The 21,932-nt window shown below is 37.5% G+C and overlaps 1 protein-coding gene across 2 annotated transcripts in view; it reads right to left on the bottom strand.

Moving 5' to 3' along the window:
* Window positions 1–21,932, bottom strand: part of CDH2 (cadherin 2) — a 162,342-nt gene that overhangs the window by 120,161 nt on the left and 20,249 nt on the right. For both annotated transcript variants that reach the window (XM_067546279.1, XM_067546288.1), the window contains one exon: window positions 19,566–19,677. In XM_067546279.1, the coding sequence (XP_067402380.1) occupies window positions 19,566–19,677 (112 nt within the window). The remainder of the gene's footprint in view (window positions 1–19,565; window positions 19,678–21,932) is intronic.

Below are 21,932 nucleotides of genomic sequence, written 5' to 3'. Positions count from 1 at the left end.
GTCAGTCCAATTTCCTTCAGAAGCTTAATCCAGAACTGGATCCCTATGAATAACAAGGCTGTCTGTGGCTTTTGTGAACTGCATTGCCCCAAAAGGTCACAGCCTAAGGTGGTTTCAGGATGAAGGTGTGGTTACAGTTGTAACTTGGTCCTAATCCACTGATGGTCTTGCAGATCAGGATCAAGGCCTTGAAATGATACCAGAAGCAGACTGGGAACCAGTGCAGGAAATGGAGAATGGGAGTACAAGGTTCATGGCAACCTGCCCCTTTTGCATTTACTGGAGTCTCCACGTTGCTTCCATAATCAGCCCCAATTACAGTGAATTACAGTAGTCCAATCAGGACATGACAGATGTGTCCAAATCCTCCTCATGGTAAAAAGGGCCGCTTCCTAGCAAGGTGAAGGCTGTTTTTGCCACCAGTACTACACCTGATTGTTTATGCTTAATGATGACTTGATGCTGAGGCTTTGTACTACCTTGACAAATGGAGCACAGGAGGGCAAATGTGGAGTTTGAGCCAGCTGCCTTTCATCCATGTGCTGACCTCCTATATGTATTGTAACATCTTTATAATGAATGTTATCAGTTGCATCTGTGGAAAACGATACTTACAGCTGGGTGTCAAAGACAGACATATCACCCTGTTTTATGGAGAATGTCATTACACTGGACTTTATAATGGCCTATTGTTTAACACTGTGCCAATACAAAACACACTGAGCACCCTTTCGAGCTACTGCACCTATGCAATATTTACACTTAAAAACCACAAGTGGGTTACTCAAAAAATATTTTAAAAATGAAGTTATTTAAAGGAACAACTGCATTGCCCCACAAATAGTGGATAAAAGGTCAACATTTTCAAAAAGGGGCCACTAATTTTAGGTGTCTCCAGTTTTGGATACCCAACTTGAAACACTTTGAGCATGGTTTTCAGACGTTTCATTCTGTCAAATACAGCTACAGATTCTCAGCACTTCTGTGGCATCTTTGAAAATCAAGCTCTATGTATCTTGAGTTGGGCACCCAAACTCAGACCAAACATGAACAGACAATCAAAATGAATAGCCGCTTGAAAATTTACCTGTGAATTCGTAAGCTTTCTTCTAACTTTTTTAAAAAATAGTATGAATATTCATATGACTTCCCAAGAAGTCATACTTCCCTTCTTTCGAAATATAGACAAGGTGTAATTTAAACCCACACACAAATTTAAAGAAAGATATCAATATTAATAACCATGTTGGATATGAGGGGTGGAAGAAAAAACTCTGAATGTTTTTGCTAATTTAATTTTTCTATTATGCAATTATGAATGACACAAACTTGACAGTAAAATGATCTCTTAAATGTGAAGGAAAAGTGGCAGCATCAGACCTGCACACATTATGTGCAGCCTTCAACATTTTCCTCATCGCTTAATTTTGCACAAGGGGACCCAGACACTGTCACATTGCAGGGCCCATTTTCTCACTTTTACACAAGTGTTCCCACTCAACCATGCAGATTACGCTCAGATGCAAGAAGCAGAGAAAAGGCATTTCATGGACTTCCTTTATTCCAGGATGGAGAAGTTCCATCCCGTCCCAGCTTCTGGGAAACAGCAATCCCTGCCCATCCTGGCTTATAGCCATTGATGGACCCAACCAACCCCTCCCCCAACCAACCTTCCCTGCATCAAATGTAACAAGTACCCTGATCATCCCTCCAAGTGACAAGCAACCCCTGGAGATTCTTCAGACACAAAAATGGTTATGGGCATTTGTTGCTGTGGCGTAGAATGCCAGACATTTCTTCCTGTGAGGTGAAGGAGGGAGTGGCTGCTAGTGGGGTGCTGCTCTCTCTGAAAGGGGGTTTTCATGTGGTTCATTCTTTTCTTCTTGGGAGGGACCTGGCAGCTCCCATACTTTAGGTCTATTCTGCTCACCATGTTGTGCTCTGCTGAGTGGCAAGCACACTTGTAAATTAGAATGAGTGGTGAAGTCTGAGCAGAATAGACTTAGTTGAAGCCTTCAGGCTTCTAGCAACTTGTCAATGTGGCACTTGGTACCACAAATTTGGTCATAATTTCTTGACTGTTGGTGGGCGGGTGCATGAAAGAAAGAACTTATCTGAGAACAAAAAGGGATGGACAAAGACCAAGGCAAGTGAAGTGCACCATTATGCCAATCCCAAAGAGAAGGGAAACAATGTTGTGTATGGAACAAACCTTCAGTGTTAAGTATGAATTTCTACAAAATACAATGCATTTTAAGCTCTGATCACATTTTTTGTGCTGACTACACAGTTGCAGTCAGTAATGAGCTCTTACCATTTTGTGCTATGTCAATTATTTTAGAAAGAAAAACTGAAATCCTAATGAAAGTGAAGCCAATATAACCTAATTGTTATTGATGTCTTGAATAATTATGTAACAAAATCAGCTTCACTTTTACTCAAATTTATTGCAGCTTGCAATAAAGATGACAAAAACAGCAAACTGATTTGTAACTATAAAACTCCTAACAATCAGCAATGAAAGGTAACTGAGGAATAACAAACTTTTATATTTGGTCTTTTAAAAAAATGTATTTTATTGCTTGTAACTGCATTAAAAAAGTTACTGCTGGTGAAGCTAACAACATAAGGGTTTTTTATGGGAACCACCGGGGACTACTAAATCTCTTCTTCTTCATGGCCTCCTCCTCCCTCACCTGCCAAAAGATGCAATTTTAATGTTAATAATACCTTTACACAACACCTCTCAAAGTGCTTCACAAATATCAATCCCTGCAAACTACATGAGGGAGGATACTTAGGTATTTTACATAATATTGTAGGTATTAGGTGTTTTAGATATTTTACAAGGTGGCCTCTAACTTTGAGTATCACCATTTCCCTTAGTGCCCAAATGTAATCACTTTGGCCTGATTTCATTGGTCCTGAACACCAACAACGCCTACAGACTTCAAAAGCCAGCACCTCTGAAAATCAAGCCCTGTGTCCCCAAAGCTGGATACCCAAAATAGGAAACCACTTTTAGGAATTTGGCCCATATTAACTTTCCAAGGTCAGCCTGCCAGTCACTAATTCACATCAGAAACCATTCTTTAACACATGTCAAAAGATGGTTGATTTATGTCCCTGTTGCAGTGTTAAAGGTGTATAGCCCAGGATTTTAAAACACATTTCAAAACCATGTAAATAAAAAGAAAATAAGAGTTAAAGAGAAATGTTACCTTCATTAATTTTGGTCCCATCAATGAAAATCAAATTTAAAAAAAAATCTGTTCAGGAAATTAAAATTATTGGCAACAGCTACAGTATACGCACAAGAAAGGCCCCTCTGGCCACAGCTGTCAACTTTTACTTTTGGAATCGGGATCTGCCCACTGGCATTGAGATAGGCTCATTACAAGTCAAGGACAAATAAAAAAAATCCATGGAAACCACTAGGAAACCCTAATGTTACTTATGTTCACATTAGCAGTTGCACATCAGTACTCCAATACTAACAATACTATTTCATTAAATATCTAGCTTTCAATTAACTGAAAACCCACATAAAGAGATTTTATTCTATCATCAGAGATTAAAAAAGGAAAGGAAGAAATAGTTCACTTGACTGTAGAGGTAATGGTCCAGATTAAAATAAAATAAAAAGAGGTATCACAAAAAAATCTGTTTATTAGGATATACATCTATTATATTCTATATTCAAATGCACGCACAAGTGCAGTAATCACAAGAGCTTCAGACAATCGATGTAGTTCATCCTTGAACAAACCAAAGAACAGCATCAGTGTCCTTTATACAATACAATATTCACACATGTGGTTTACATTACATAGTAAAACCATCTACATTATCTATTTCAGAATATTTTTTCTATGCAAGTTGTGTTTCCTTGTTAGGCAATTTTCTTAAGAAATAAAAAACTAAGCACAAGAAACCCACTGTGTCTAATCTTGGTCCCATAATCAGGTTTGATTTGACTTATAAGACTATTCTTAAAACATGGTCTTAATTCTCCTCTCACTTACACCAGTTTTACATTTCAAGAGTTACCTCTTTTATAGACTACTGATGTGAAAGAAGAATCAGGTCCTGCTGTGTAAAGGTATGTACAGTAAATAATTAAGAAAAGTTTAGGATTTTTTTTAAGACTACTTAAAAAAAAAAAAAAGCCATACTAGGAATTTCCAAGTATTTTTAAAGACTATAAATTAAAAAGAAAAACTGAAGAGTTCTAGTTGTTGCTCTAAACCTCAGAGAAACTCAAACTGATTATAAATCGTATCATTTCCTAAAATACAGCTATTCAGTTATCTCAAGCACTCATCTTCCCATCTCAATTGCCATTCACTACTTACAAAACACTCTGGGTGCCTGCATCCATCTATTTGTGCCTTAAAACCCCCATATTCCCCCAGCACAGAACTGCAGAAGACAGCTGCAGGCGCTTTCAAAGACCTCCTTCAAAAGCCCTGGTGTCAGAAGAGTGTTGGGGCAAAGATGTGTCACTGAGGCCCACTGTGCAACACGAAAAGCTGCCATAAATTAGACAGGTCCCCAGAGCTACCTAAATTATGTTGCGGACCTCTCAACCTCTGGAACAGCCCAGGATTGGGCGGGTGAAAAGGTAGCTTAAAGCCACCATACAACCCCCAACCCATTAGCTTCCCAATGGGTTGCAAGTTCTGTGTTTTACCTTTTAGAGGTATGGCACAGAATCTGAACAGACTGCAGATTTGTCTGCAGTGCAAATCTAGGCAAGCTCACACTTTGGGGGAGAAAAAACATTCAAGAGATTAAAATGGAACACTTGGGTCTCATATTTCATATGAGGATGTTCACTGATTGTCAAATAACTGTGATTTACACATTCATTAAAAGGTAATGGTAGTGGAAAGGTCATCCTGTTTGCATCTGAGGTACCAAGTCATTCACCATAGTTTTGCAGATCTATTGCACCTAAAATGACAGCATATCAACACTCTTCCCCAATAAGAAGCAGCTACGCCATTATCTTATAAATCTTTACATCTTACATTAGGCAGTCAGTCAGTACTGTCCATTTTCCATGTGTTCTGAAGCACTCTATCCTGAAGCGTCATCACACACTGCACTGAACTACCCCTGAGCTTTGGGAGGGAAGAACAGTATCGCATACTTCAGGTGTTTTCATCATCATGACACTGCTGCAAAACCATATTAGAGAAGCTAAGTTTCTTTTTAAAATTACATTTCTATCCCTTAATGTGGTGGGGGGGGAGGGAGGGGTGGGCGGGAACCTTCCAAATATGGAGAGTAAACCAAATCAGGGCTGATGAAGTGGGTTGCAGCCCACGAAAGCTTAAGCCCGCATAAATTTGTTAGTCTTTACAGTGCTACAGGACTCTCGTTGTTTTTGCTGTATACAGACTAACATGGCTACCCCTCTGGAACTTTTTACTCATGTGAGTGGGCCTTACTCACATATGCAATCCCACTTCCCACTGAACTCAGTTATACAACTAATATACTCATCTAATTCACGGATGGTGGCTTTTGAGGTACGGACACACGTCTACCAGAAACTGGATTGAGACCAACAAACTTTTTCACAGAGGCTACTGAAGAGTCATCAGTTAGTAAGTCCCTTCATATACAACTGACAGATTGAATTTGAACTGGTGACCTAGAAATGAAAGCTGTATTCCCCATTACCAATCTCTTGAGAACTGAATTAATCAATTTTATAAAAGCAAGTGTGCACTACAGCACTGTATTACGAAAGAAATGAAAGTGTTGTTCTTTGAGTATTAGGGCATATGTTCAGTTAGAGAACTACAGATTTTGATTGGCATTATTATTTCCTTAACACCAAAAAAAAAAACCAAAAACATGCTAATTGCTTTATAGTCTATAGACTCAAAATCCTATTTTTGAAGAGCTTGCAAGTCTAAATAGTAAGCATTACACTGTATGTTAATTCTAATAAGAAGCAAACAATAATAAATGGCATTGATAACACCACTTTCTAAGAACTGTTTATAAAACTAGGTTCCAAATAACCTATTATGAAAGCAGTGTTGAATTACAAATGCTATGGACTATAAATCAGAGCAGAAGAGGGACATAATTAATGGTTAGTTGCCACTGTCACGCACTTGCACTTTTATTTTTTCAACAAACTTAATGTGCATATGAATAAGGAAAGACTGAAAAACATGCCAATGATTCTCACAGAGCAGAGCAGGACTGAAAAAAGTTTTTTTTTTTTTTTTTAAATTGAAACCCAAATTTTAATTGCAAGAGCTTTATTTACCTTTTTTCACAAGCTTCCCCTCACTGTATTTCTTCTAAGGTGTTGTTCTGTAGCAAACTACATTTGCAAACTACCTATACAAACAACTATACATTAAATTGTCAGATTCAAAAGCAGTGTTCCTTCTGCAATGCAAAACCTCCCATCATAAATATCAGGTGACATTTTAAGTGTCAAGTTTCATTTTGTTGAGTCTATAGTTATTGTAGTAATTACTCCATGTGCAGGCTATACAACATCATTAGATATAATACAAAAAAAATGGAATACAAATTTTACTATTTTTATTCCCATTTATTTCAGTGCGGTTTTGGCTCAAACCCTATTGGGCACAACCAGAAGTTAAGCTCTGGGGAAACAAACAAACAAACAAACAAAAAATCCAAACCCAGTCTCTAGATTTGACTTTTAGTGATGTTTAACATTCACAGATTAGTCAAAGACAAGTTTTGTAATCTTTTCATTAGCCCATTTTACAGCAACAACTTGATATAGCTCCAAGACCATTATTAACAAGACCATTATTTCACTGAATATGACCAAGAACTATATTTTTCAATTTTAACAGAGGTATGTAAAGGCATAAACCCAAAGTTTTTACAGATGGATGTTTTGCCTGCATTTGATTGCCAGTTTACTTGTATTTGAACAAAGCTAATTGGAGGACATTATAGAAAAAGTAGTGTTCCACCATTAGCTGCAGTGCTTTCTAACCAAAGGCTATCTAGCCTTTAATATTTGAAGCCTGTTTATTATCTTCATCTCCACTGAAAAAAAATTAGTATACATTTGTTTCATAGTTTAACTGCAAGATTCAAATTTTTTAAACACTTTTGTATTTAACACATCCCATTGCTACTGTCAGCTTTTCTGTTACAAATTATGCCTTTTAGAGATTTTTGTTCTTTTAAAACCACACACAATTTAAAACACACACAGGACTTGGCTATCCTGCCTGTCTGTGGCAAATAGAAATCTTTCCCAGGCAGGTGTCATTAATGTCTTCAGAGTTTAAACGTTCATTTAAAAACAAAAAAGAAAATGTAGTCCTTATGGTTATGAAGGCAATACTGCAAACAAGAAAAAACTTTCTTCTGAAGACAAGGTTTAAGTCTGCAGGTGGACAGCTCAAGAATCTCTCTCTCTGCTCACAGCTTTTCCAAAGGGCTGCAAATTGAAAACTACGTTTTTATTGTTCCTATACAAAACCCTGTGGGCAACAAAGAAGCTAACAAGAATCAGAGCAGTTTCATTCTGCTGGATCAGCTAAGAGCTGGATCTATCCCCTTTCATCAGCCATGCCATCATAAAGAATGATCCCGGCCTGGTGATGGACTAGGTGCCTTGGTTCTCAGAGATTCTCTACAGCCAGACTCAGGTTGTAATTGAACTGGTTACTGCCATTTGCAACAAAATTGAGAACTATGGATTTAATTCTCCATTATGTCTTAATATAGTGTCGTGTAGAGCTGAGAACTGACAGGAAGCAAATCATGTCTTCCAAATCCTCAGCTGTCCAGGCCTGGCATCAATTACAGCTGCAGGGAGACAGTTTTAAATTATAGTGCTAGTAGAAGACTTCATGCGAGCAAAGAATCAGCCACAGTGGAGCCTCACTTTGCCATGCCTTCCTTCCCTCACTTGCCTCTTTTCCCCAACAAGATTCCTCCTCTTTTGCTGAGAGGTACATCTGTAGCCAAGACAGCAGCAGTTGAGAAGAGGAGGGCCACAACAGGCAGGAGAGGTGCCTCTGGCAGCTTTACACTGGCTGGAGATTCCCCCAACAGAGAGGAAGTTCTCCAAGGGAAATCTCTAGCTGGTGTCATTTCACTTTGCGCTGTGTAATGGCTGAATCCTCTCTCTGTTCCTATTGGCCAGTAAGAGACCATTAAGATGATCTAACCTTTCTATCTCCTGAACTTGGTTAGGACCCTCAGTACTAGAAGTCATGGCAAGAAGATGAAACGTGAATTTTCCTTCACAGGAGACAGAGAAGACGGCCTACACCAACTCTTATCTCTTTTCAGCACTAGGGGCAGACAATGAGTGGCATTTTGTTCAGGGTGTGACAGAGTGTTAGCTGTAGCATCCTGGTCACTAAGATTGCTGCACCATGGAGATGATTACAAGGTCAGGTGAAACCAGTTAACCACCTTCTGTTGGGGGCACCCAGGTGATAATTACTAGGCTATTGAAACAACTGGCAGTCACTGGGAGGACATAAGTGGGAGGAACAGGCAACAGGAGAGAGGAGATCAGTGAGTAATCTGTGCAGAAAGCTCCTGCTGCAATATGCCTGTGTCACATTCTGCTTCCAAAAGAACTGTGGAATAAATAGTACGCGTGGTGAAAGGGAAACCACCTGTGCACGTTTTTGACTATGAGGCAATGGAAAAAGTCAAGGCAGTGCAGCACACAGGGCAGCTGAAGAAGTGCCCTGTGACAAGGTGACTGATGAACAGCTGAACTTTTGGGATCGCCCTTTGGAAGAAGATCTGGTGCAGCACTCCTTGGTCCAGGGACAATCTATGAGAGTCCATCACTGATTTGCTTAGCCTGTCTGCAATATTTTTCCCTTCCTGCCACGTTAATGGCAGATACAAATTAATGTATATCTTGTAGCGTCCTGGGTTGCTGCAGAACGTATTGCTGAATTCTGTACCAGCTATAGTTTTATCAAAAGTTGATATTTTCATACTGAGGTAGATTGCATTGCTATGATCTAGATGATGCGCTGAAAGTATATGTTACTGAAGCCAGGTCATCAGCAGCACTGACAAGCGGCAGTTTTCTAGCTAGTTCTTACAGACACTAGTATGTGAAAGTTCAGTTTCAGAGCCGAGTCCAGAACTGCAGCCTAACAGTGATTTGTGGCTATGCATCCTTAATCAGTGGAGGCAATACTATGGCCCTAAGTTCTTCAAACTATTTCCCTTCTGTCTCTAAGCAAACTTCCGTCTTCTTAGGATTCAGCTTCAACCACATATTCTTCATGGACTTGTTGATCTTAGCCAGATAATGGGATAATTAAATCTCCATGCTGATATTGTAGGTTGCAAAAAAATGAGACAGGTAAGAGCAAAGTTTTGCCATATGAGCCCATGAAGTCCCACGGTTTCTCCTAGTGGATATATGTTAAACATTAAATAGGTCTGGGAAGAGACCTGAGTCTTGCGAGTATCTCTCCAAACGAGGGGTGGTGCAACTTATCTTGAGTGTCTCTTTCCCGGAAAGAGTTAACTCAGTTTAATGAGTTTCCCTGGAGTCCTACCACCTCTCTCAGAATGGATTAGGAATAGTAAGAACAATTTCTTTTTTAAATGGGGTTTGAATAATCTCAACACAACTGATCATGGCTCTTCTTTTACCTACCTGCCTAAGCTACTTGGCCATGGCTCTTCAAGGACATGATCCTACTCTCACTGAAGTCAATGGCAAAGCTCCCATTGACCTACAAGGTGCAGGATCAAGATCCAAGTCATTAACACTGAGCACATTCACAGTTTCAGCTACTACTCTGCATTTTACTCTGCTAGCAGGACTCTAGTTGCCTCTGTAATAAACATTTATCAGCTATATAAAAAATACATTAAAATAATTTTTAAAAGGCCACAATCTACTTAAGCACAAGTCACTATCTGAACAGTATCATTATCTAACTATACTGAAATACTAAAGAAAGTGCTTTTTGTCAGTTTACTTTTACATTTGACAACATTTTCTATAGCCAATTTCTCTGTACTGTCAGTCAGTCCTCCCTGTTTGTATGGGTATTTTGTACAGCACAAAGGACAAAAAAACATTTTAAAAAATAATAAAATGTGACTAAAACCACAAGAACTGGCAAGGGGCCCAACCAGGCGTCCTACCTGAAACTACTTTTATTGTATTTTTAAAAAATTACTAAATTTCAAGTTGTCAGTGTTTTAAATTTTCCCAGGCAACCTTTACTCTGTCTCACACAGTGTGTGCATTACAATGCATTCTTTAACAACATGGTTATATAAATCTATTTCCATAGGGCATAAACTGGATAGCAATCAGTGAAGGAAGCAACTTAATTATATTTATTTTTTACGTTCATTGTCCAATGAGTGGATCCCTGGTCTCATTCACTACACCAAGTCTAGCCACTATAATAAGTGACAAAAATCTAACCTCAGTTATAGCCCTGTAAATTCAAAGTCCACAGCTTTCAAAAGATTTATTCCATATTTACATTATGAAATTTGCAATTACAACTTGACTCAAAATCAGACACTGGTTTAGACAAGTCCTGTTTCATTTAGTACATATTGTCTGAATGAATCTGTGTATTGACATCCAGATTCCTATTCATGATAGTAAATAAAACACACACAAGTATTTGCAGGATCGGGCCCTGGCACAGGTAGGGTCCTGTGAAAATAGTGTGTGAACATATAATTAAAGACTGCATCATAAAGCATACGTAAAAGGAAATCAACAAAATATATTCAACCACAATATTAACACTGCCTTACATATGCATGCTTTAATCTTCAACTTTAATTTCTTGTTAACGTTGCTCTTTGTATGGAGTTTCCTAGTTTTTCTTTTTAAAGAAAATTTGTAAAACAAAAATTCTATAATGTGAAACTTAATGACAGAGAGCAACATAATACTGTGGCCTGTACAACATGTGTAGTAGGTACAGTAGGACAAATTCATCTCTGGTATAACTCCATAGAAGTCACTGGAATTACACCAAGAATGAATCTGGCTCACTCCACTGAGTTGAAGGAGTGGCTCAAAATAACTCTCTTTGTTGATTGATGTCAAAAATTGTAACAGTATTATTTAATTTAGTTACTAAGTATTTAGCTACGACTGGAATTCAGTTATATTTAGTATGGTAATATGTTCTGCAATACAGGATATTTCCTTATCAGTTCAATAAGAAGCATTAGTAAGTTTGTCTCCTGGATTGTTAGAAAGATGACAAGACAACAAAGATGCCATTGTAGTTCTACATGATAGAACTGAATGTATAATTATACACACAATATGAACATCAATAGGATTTTACATAGGAATTATATGAATACATAATTACTTACATTTTTGCTCGGCACTTTCCAATACAATGGATTTTTCTAATTTATTTTTAAATATTTTTTTTTTTTAAATGAAGGCCTCCATGATTAAATTTGCCACTTTTAGGACCAAATCCTCAGCCTTGTGTGTTCTGACTTCTGTGCAAAACTCTGACAGACACAGCCTTCCCCAACGCAGAGGTGATAGCTGAAGAATGCTGCACTCCAGTGATCCCAGGAGGTGTAATGGTCCTTTGAGAGCCATTACCAGCTGGCATAGTTTAGAGCAGCCTCGGCTGCTCTAAATGACATTGGGAAGAGTATAAAGCTGGCTTTAGATCAGTCAAACAACTTTCCAGGCCCCTGTTGAGCTGTGCTCAGGGCTCATTGGGCACAGGCGAGGATTTAGCCCTTTTACGTCATATTTTCTTACATATGAAGAACACTGTATTTTAGATCCTTAAAAGCATCTGTTCATACAGTTAAAGAGGAAATTAAATACCGTGAAGCATTTCCCCCCCCACAAATAATTTCACCATAAGCAAAAAAAACCAGTCTTAATGAATAAGAATTTAATAATTTAATATTAATAATTTAATTTTATAATTACATATAATAATATTAATTTAATTAAATAATTTAATTAATAAGAATTTACACATTCTAACACATTGCAACAATAAAGGATTTACATTTATTTCTCTATCAATATATTTTAATCATATCAAAATGGACCACCGTACTGAAATCCAGGAACAGAAGTGTGGTTTGGTTTTGCGTTTTTTTTTTTTTTTTTTTTGCGGGGGGGGGGGGGGGGGGGGGGGGAGAGAAGGGGCTGCGGTAAATGTGGTTAAACAAATACTTCTGTCTCTAGCCTCAGGTATTTCACAAGAGACAAGGAAAACAAAGAAATTCTGATTGATGTGACACTTGTATAACTCATTGAAAAGAGCATTTCATCTTTTCGTATCCTCTCTTTATTTTCAGTATTTACCTTTCTCTGTCAAGTAAATGTAACAATGAAACTGGAATTTTAGGAAAGCTAAATGTTCAATATTTGAGCTTAAATTCTAATGGCAAAAAGTCTTTATTCAGAATTCAAGTTAGTAAGGGCTACTACATTACAGAGATGACTACTCCCTTTACACATTGGATGAATTCACAGGACCAAATTTTAGCTTCCAGTTACAACCAGAAGCCACAATGAAGACAATAGGATTTCATTAATTTAAATGAAGACTTAATTTTATCCCACTGTGTATATCCAAAATGATGTATTTAATTACTGTTGTGTACTATGGTATTCTCTACTTTTATTGTGATCAGTTATTAAAAGACATCAATGAACAGTTTAGTACTGTAAAGAAATGAAAAGTTGACACCCAAACTTAAATAGATGTAAAAGTTTAAATAAACTTAAAAGCAAAAAAAAAAAAAAAAAAAAATGCTGAATTTATATAGATATTTTACAGCTGTTCAATAAGGTGAACAAATATTTTATACATATTCTAGGATATATTTTATATTTAACTGTCAAGCAAGGTGGTTGGAATGAGAGCAGAGAACCACATCATAATGGACAAGAAGGAAATTCTGGCTTCAAAAAGGGAATATCGTGTTTTCCAGAGGTCAACTGTTTGAGAATACGTTAAAAGCTTTGAGAGGCTGCAGAGGCAGCTTGGGGCACTCAGCCTCTCAGGCAACTGGGCTGCAGTGCAGAGGGAGAGCCATGGTGCTCAGCTTCTTCACCTCCCAGCAGTCTGCTCCCAGCTAACAGCATAGAAGGCTCTTGTCAATTTCGCTTTCACCCTATAGGCAGAAAATGAAATAGACAAGAGCCTACCAGGCAGGCAGTCTCATTTTGATTTGCCTGATGGAAAACACATTTTTTTGACAAAATTAAAATTTTCCCATGGACAATTTGGATTCTGCGAAAATAGAATTTCCTGTTGCAAAATTATTCTGACAGAAAACTCCTGACCAGCTCTAATGTTAAGTCTGATGGAACACACAGGAAAATAGTACATGCTACTCACAAGAGAATACTTGTTTAAAGAAGTAAAGATAAGCCTTAACAGAAGGGTTATTGGCTCCAATTTTAAGCACAGCACAAGGCGTTCTCTCTTCTAAAGTTACTGATGAGTAGTTTCGTTCACAGCATAAAAGACAATGAACATACACCTGCACCAAAAATGTCAAGTAATCCTATAACCAGAGAGAGAAGATTACTGTAATCTCTGGCCCCTGGTGGGGAACAGGGGGACATCAGGTCCTTCTAAATGATGGGTGTCACTGTACACTAGATGTCAGAGGCTCCAAATACTATATAAATAAAGGTCTAGACATCTCGTGAATCCCAACACACTCTGCCAGCTGACTCCAACTACCATGCTCCTTTCAAGGTATCCAGAAACTCTGCTTCCCTGTCCTATTGATGTATAGGATCAAGTGCCACGGACCCTTTGCCCTCCTGGCAACCTATATCCCTGCAATCAGGAGACAGAAGAGCACCAGGATATTCACCAACAACAGTTCATGACACAGCCCCTCTGCTGACCTATGATTGCTCAACAGATTCATCACACTGCATTGTTTGGGTACCTGGGGTGGGGGGAAAACAGGTAGAGGGCTGTTTAATTGCATGCCAACTGGATTCTTCCTTTAACTGATTGGCATACTCCCCCATGCTCTATGATATTTTCCACAGAGGGCCTACAAATAGGGTTCCTCAAAACAGCAAAAGGATCCTCTTCAGGAACCTTGGGAGAATGTAGCTGCTCTTTGTCTGAGATGGGAAAGCTGAGGGATGCAGTAGTAGGAAAATAAATCAGCAGGTGTTCCTTCAGCCAGCAGGGGAATGAAAAAATGGCATTAAGGATTTCACTCCAACCCCAGTCTGCAAAGGAACGCATGACTGGCTGTTGAAATTCCAAGGGACCCCAAATTGGTTTATTTCTCTAGTTTCCGGAAGTGATGGGAGCAGAGCATAAGGCCAGCAACCAACTGTCTCTTTATATTCATCTCCTCCACTTTCATTTCCAGGCTCCATAACATGGACCTCATACAAAGTCTGAGATAATGAGAGGTATCAACAACAGCGAAGGAACAGCCCCCAAGTAACAGGATTCTCCCAAAAAGGGGTAGAGCAGAATGAAAGTTACCATACAGAAAAAAAGCCTCTTTCATAACGCTGATCTACCATTCTCCAACCAATTTTTAAAACAACACTTATATTTTCAGTAGTTAATTACAAATAAAAAAAAAAAACAAAAAAACACCTGGAAATGTCAAAACAAAAAATAAAAAAAAAACTTTGTTAGTAACAGTTAAAACTGAAGTGTTTGCACAAACAATGTTTACCATTATACACATTTTAAAGAAAAACAAAAAAAACCCCACTAAAACTCAGAGAAATCACTAGCTATAGTCAACTATACAATTCAGACCCCCTATTTAAAAAGGCCATTAGTTAACACACACATATATACAAACAAAACTTTTCTGTGTAACACTGGCCAGAAGTATAATTCACTTAAATAAAATTAGATAAGATAGTGGAGGAGAAGTCCACCAATAGCTATTAGCCAAGATGGCCCTAAACCTCTGAATGCCAGGAGTTGGGACTAGACGACAGGTAACGGATCACTGGATACTTTGCCCTGTTCTATTCATTCCCATTAAAACATCTGGCACCTGACACTGTCAAATGACAGGATACTGGTCTAGATGGATCATTAGTCTGCCCCAGCATGGCCATTCTTGTGATCTTAAAACAACCTTAACTGTACCCTGTAATGATGTCCTGAAGAAGAAACAAACGGAGATAATCTTATCCACTCAATCACCATTGGTCACTGAGATGAAACAATATGATATCTTCTTCTCAACCATTTTGTAACTGTGCCAGTCTGAAAATTATTATAAGTACACAAACCACATAAAATATCTTGATTAGACAAAGAACCCTCTTAGCATGGAACTTAGAGTACATGTGCAATAACAGGACTGACAAAAAATAAAGTATCTTCAAAAGCATTACACAAACTAACAGGTCAAGTATCTGTAAATTTAGGGTCTGATTCTGAAAACATGAACCCAGGTAATTTTACTCAGATGAAAGACTTCGGGGGAAATGCAACTTTACTCACACATGTAATTTGCAGGATAGAATCCAAAAGATTTAGCTAACCAGGCTAGAAATGTATTTGTAATAAACAAAATGCTAATTTTTCCCCATGATAAACTAAAAAACCTTCATGTGACAAATCACCACTAGCAAGGACATTAATATTTAAAATCAATCTCCCTCCTTAACTTACCCTCTTTTGCCCCAAGTAGTCCAAGGCATATGTTATATCACCTAATCACTAATTATACTTCCTTGCAGCATGCAGGCACGAAGGGTCAAGACAAGGACAGAGCTGGCAGTAAATTCAGGGTAGAACTTTATTTCTCTCTGGTTTTTGCTTTCATTTGTTTATATCAAACTTTTCTAACTATTTTAACCTTTAACTTCCAAATTAGAATTGCTTTTGAATTGTTTCTAGCTTTTACTTTACTACCCCAGTTTTGCCCTCCAGTAAAGAAGTCTTATTAGCCAAAAGATCACACAGCCTCAAAAGAATCAATTTTAGATTCTAGCCCCTGAAAACCAGAGAATTGTCGTGAGAGAAGCTCTAGGGTGAATCTCGAGTTCTATCAAGAAAGCGCACAGCTTTGACTGCAGCCAAATCATAATAAGGACTGGAAGAAGAGTGAGAGGCTCTTTATACCATTTAGTTGTCACAGAGATTTCTAATTTTCTGCAGACGTAGGAAGTTGATCTGAGCTCACCTACACCATCGGTGGCTTGCCACAGAAAACATATGCAGTGAAAGCATGGAGTGGACGCAGAGCTATGCAGCCATCTCTGCCCTTACTGAGCCTCTCTTCTCCTCTGCCCAGGCTTCCCCATGTTCCCCTGCACATACATCTCAGACCAGTCTGACATTTGTGACAGCCCTACAGGTTAGGAAACACTATATTAGAAGCCTATCTGCTGGAAAATGTAAATACTTTTAAAGATGAAACAAAAATTCAATATTGCAAATATCTCCCTACCACCTCTTTACAACAGACTACAGGTAAAGAAACCCAGAAATAAGGTGGAGAGGGGGCAAAACAAACCCATACAGAAAATACAGGCCCCAGTGTGGGTTCATGGGCTGTGGAACCTCACCCAACATCCTGTATAGTAAATGTCCATGTATAAATATTTTAAAAGAGATTCCCTGCATCTGTTGTATCTTACTGAATGTGCAGCTGAAAGATCTCTCAGGCAAGAATCTCTATTCAACATTCACATAAGTCTGACTTTCATTTAAGTTTTGGGAGGGAGGGGAACATAATATTCTAAAACTAGAAACCTTACAGATGTTGGCTGTCTAACCATTAAGACAAAAGAGAATGAATGAAAAAAAAGTGTTAAACTAATTTTCTGAGTCAACATTTTTATGAAAGAAAACAAACAAACAGTTGAGGAATCATTGTCTATTTTACTTCTGGCTAAGAGGATAATAAAGTCTCTGTGCCTGTGATATCAATGTGCATAGCCAAAAAATTGTCTATGTTCTCATTTCTACAACCGTATAGGAAACTTATAATTACAGAGTGAATCTTTAGTAAGTCCAAAACCGTGTTATTGATATGAGACTATTTACTAGTGAGATCAGAATCAGATCCATAGGTTTTCCTTAGGAAGCAAATGTCATGCAACTGTACTTAACTTCAATTGTCATCTGCATCTAACTTAATAATCAGAAAATGGGCTTTTCATAACAATAGTATTTCAAATTGAAAGTATAATTACATTTAAGTCAAAGCCATACAATGATGGACTGTATGTTTATGTGAAACCAGCAAATTATATGCTTTTAAACATGTCAAAATTTTCAAAAGAATTAACCATTACAATAATTCTACTAAGACAAATTCCCCAGGTCATTTTTCAACTAGTTCATGCTATCTCGTAATGTGATACATATTGTATGCATTGTACATATTTTCAATTTTTATTTCCCTAAAATGTCATACATTTTAATATCTTTCAAGGGAAGATTGGCTATATCGCTTCACACATTCACTTAAAAAGTAAAAATCAGTAGTGTACTGAATGGCTAATGGAGCTGGTAACAAATGGGGAAGTCTCATCTGTATAGCATTGTCACTACTAATCTATGCAGGATTTGAGACAAAGTCATTACCATCAGATGGTTGCTATGAAATGAGTTCAACATCTCAGTTCAATTCTTAGTAGACAGGTATCCAAAACTTACCAAAAAAAAAAAAAAAAAAAAAAAAAAAAATCAAAGGAAAAGTCTTTGTCACAAGTTTCAGAGGAGAGTAAAGACTGAATGGCCAAGGAAATTATCCAAGGCAGCATAGGGAAGAATACATAGTCTATGTGATTTGTGTTTTACAATTAACTAGAAGCATTCTGTCCCCAGTGCTTCCAAATTGGAACCTTCCACAAGCACTTGTCTTCTTAAACAGTAGGTTCTTCAGGGCAGAGACAGTGCTGTCTGTTGTGTTTGTACAGCACCTAGCACAGTGACAACTGTGGGTGCTATTGTAAAATAAGCATTAAGTAATAAATAAAAATATAACATTTCCCATATGGGGGGGAATTAAAAAAAATCCCCTCAACTCATACCAGATTACCCCACTTTGACAAAATATTTACTTCAATATATTAAATTAATTTCAAAGCTACTCTTTTAACAAAATAAAGTCTGCATTGGAGAATGTTTACTTGTTTGAAATGAAGCAGAATACTTTAATAACTCAGTTTCTAATACATTAAAGCTAATCAATGATTTCTGCATTCAAATTTCCATTATAGTTATAAAAAACACAAAACAAGGTCCATAAAATATAATTATGGGGAGATACTGCTACATACAGTTTGCTAAATCAAGACTAATGCTTTTGTTTCAAGCAACAATTTGTATTTTAGCTTAATTTAAGAGAGATCTTTTCATTTAAATGTTTTGATCTGTGTGGCCATATTCATATGGAAGAGAAACAATGAAATGAATTAAATTAGTCCTTATTTAAGATGTATTTGAAACTGCCTGAAACTAATCCTATTGATCAACTCCACAATTTCTAAAATTAGCTAAAAGCAATTTCTTTGATATTCACTTATTATAAAACAGCAAAATTTGTATGTCTTTCTTACAATTTGAAACTATCTACTGACACTTACAATTCCACTTAAATGTAACTAATTTTATACACTAAAAGACTTAGCAAATATGCCACTTCACATTTTAAAAAAAGAAACAACATCGGTATCTCCCAAAAAACAGGACACAAAGAACTGCATATTAAATTTCCAGTCCAGTCCAGAAGATCTCTAGGACCATGGAAAGCTTTAATGGAATTCTGTATAGGCACAGGAGTCTGCATTTGCAGAGCTCATTGCGAGATTAGGACTTTGCTAGCTTCATGTGACATTCAGACTTAGCTCTGTGTTGGTGCAATGGGGAGCCACACTGACAGAATTCCTCCCAGAGACCCAGTGCACAGGGGGGAGCAGGCATACTGCTACAACTCTTAAAGGGATACAGCGTACTCCCCTATGTCCATGTGATCAGTAAACTCCACTGGCCAACACACAGAAGGACGGAGCCATGGCTCTGCCCTCTCTGTGCCTCTTCCCACCCACTTTGGAACAAGGTGGGCCTCCAAAGGAATAGTAAGAGAACTGTCTCAGTGCTACCCTGAAAACAGGGACTGCAGTTATGCCCCTTCATGGGTCATGCAAAGTGGAAGGGGAACGCTCCTTATTCCCCATCCCCTGATCACTCATGTAAGGGCCGTTCTAGTAACACAGTGGGGACATATGCTAATAGTGTAATTATTGGGAGGGAATATATAAGAAATACAGTTCAGTATGAATTCCTTGCTGAGGAGTACATTAGGGGAGATTCAAGGGAAGATTTGCAAGAACTCACATATCTCCAAATTATTGTCAGTGAGAGGCTCACAAGTTACCGTTAAGGTCAACAAACTTTCCCTCAAGTCTCATTACAGTAAGTTGAAGAAAAAATTCAAGTAATATAGCTGAAATAAAAAAATGTTCTGATCTTATTTAAGAAGTTTAAAAAAGCCCTTGAGTCCAATTTATGTTCAAGATTATAGATAATAAGACAACAGAATGTCTCTTCTAACAATACCATTGAGAAGAGGCTGTCCTTCGTCTAACCCCCTCGATATGACTGCATTGTAAACGTCTTCAGGAAATCCAGTCTTGCATAATATGCCTTCACAAGTTGCTTTTATTGGTGCCTGAAATGCAAGACAAAATTTATGTAATACTTGCAATACTCCCGTTCAGCTGAGAAACATTCCACTTGGCATAAACCCCATTTTGCTACTCCAACGTCTTTGTTTCTAAATAGCTGCAATTAGAACTCTGAGGGCAAAGGGTTAATCTTTTTGATAACTGGAATGGAGGGAACAAATCCCACTTGTCTCGTAAGATCTAACTAACACACAATCTTGATTCTTCTAACAACTGAACATTTCAACTAAAACAGTCATTGAAACTGAAGTGGAATCACAGAGGGAACAAAAACATTCCTTCCACTGGAAATAAACCTTGCACAAAACTGATCATCAACTTTTTCAGACATGTATATGTTACTTTTGAGAGGAGAGATTTAACCACCAGTTTAAAATGTGTGGTGGTGGGTGCTTTTCTGAAAGTCTGCATTCTCTCAGTGGATAAATAGCTAGGGTAAAAAAAAAAATCACAAGTGCAACATTTTAATCAATTGAACCTATACTTACGCTAACATTTAAACAGAGATCATAGAAAAGCCACACACTTCTACATCACCTTCAATGTTAAAGGAATATCAAAAGAGAGAAGTAACGATTATTAAATCAGCATAGCAGGAAAATATATTAACCACTGAAACTGAGTTTACTATCTCACTTGTAAAAATAAAGCCTTTTCCAAATCACACATCATTTTCACAGTTTGGGGGAAATAATTTCCACAAAAGACATTTAAAATGGGTATTTTCATTTAGACCTTTCTCCTTTATTTCTAAGCAGGTTTTAAAGTTGAAGAGTTAACCTATCAACTCTGTATAGTCATCAGTAACCAGATACAATTTTATGAGGTAAAGAACTAGGTTTTTTGTTTGGTTCAATTTTTACATTAGTGGCACACAGAGCCAAATTCCAGTTTACGTGTGGCCACATAATCATGTTGGTAAAAAACATTCATGCTGTTTAAGCCACTGTGGCCACCTTCTGTATGATCCTAGCACTTACTTTGTTAAAAAATAATATATAAAACAAAATAAGAAGTGTTTGTGATCATAATGGAATAACACATTTGACTCCCCTTAGTCTTACCAGACTCAGATATATTCATACATTTTATGTCTCACAGGTCTTTTCACACTTTAGTTGGAATAAATGTACTACCGTCTTCTTTCCATTGGCACATATTGGTAGCAAGCATTCCAGCTCCTATTACAAGAAATTGTATCACTTGGAGAAATTCTTGAAATATTCAGCTGAGCCTACTTCCAGCTGATTCTGGTTCATTTCAAGAGTTGTACCAGAACAGCAAATCTGTCAGCATACTCCGATTTTATTTTTTAATTAGCCTACCATCCATTTGTGAGGTAGTACATTTCATCAGGGTAAGCACCTGTAAGAGGGCTTCTAGACGTCAAGTGTATCTGTGTTGAATTAACTTTAAACTGTGGACTGGATTTAATTGTGACTTAAAGTGCACTGCAGATTTCCCACCTATGTACAATTATTTAAATGCTTTTACACTTCAGAGACAAAAATGGAGCTTACAACAAAATGTAAATGACAAATGCATATATATATATAAAATGTAAGACTGCAAACAAAGTTATAACTCTAAGCTGAGCGACCTGTACTGAAAGCTCAGCTAAGTGTCAGATTTATAAAGTTTTTTTAAGATATTGAAAAACTAGTAAATCAAAAATAATTATGACTGAATCTTCCATTTCCCCAGCTTTATAATTCAAACAGTGGTTTCATATAGCTTCCATAATTTAAAAAAGGAACTGTTAAACTACTGTGCAAAGGTGCTTTCAAAGCAAATGTAATAGGGAAAGAAAGGAAAATAGCTTTTCATGGTATCCCTGAAACAAATAAATCCTGGGTGGGCAGTTCAGTAGATAACTGGATTTAAAAAAGTCTGCTCTTATGTGCCTGGGAATCCTTCAGCCTTTCCAACAAGCTATATGTACTAACCAGCTCTTATAAAGTGAAACAATGCCCAATGAAACAAAGACTTGGGGACATGAATAAAGAGGCCTCTTTATTCCTTCATTTGCAACCCCTCAATTTATTCAGAAACAAAAGACAGAGCTCCGTTCCCAAACACAGTCCACTATAAACATTATTTGGGAATAAAACCCCAAGGGGAGGCAGATTTCTAATTTTTAACAAAACTTGTGTTGTGCATTTTCAATTAAATAAAGTCCATTAAAGCTTGAGCCATGGCAAGATCTGGGTCATATCAAGTTCAGCCCAGGAGTACTGAA

The sequence above is a fragment of the Emydura macquarii genome, unplaced genomic scaffold (genome assembly GCF_026122565.2).
Source record: "Emydura macquarii macquarii isolate MOO-44397 ecotype Brisbane River unplaced genomic scaffold, CSIRO-AGI_Emac_v2 contig_212, whole genome shotgun sequence".
NCBI lineage: Eukaryota > Metazoa > Chordata > Testudines > Chelidae > Emydura > Emydura macquarii.
The sequence above is the reverse complement of the archived record's forward strand: the minus strand, read 5'-3'. Positions and strand labels throughout refer to the sequence as shown.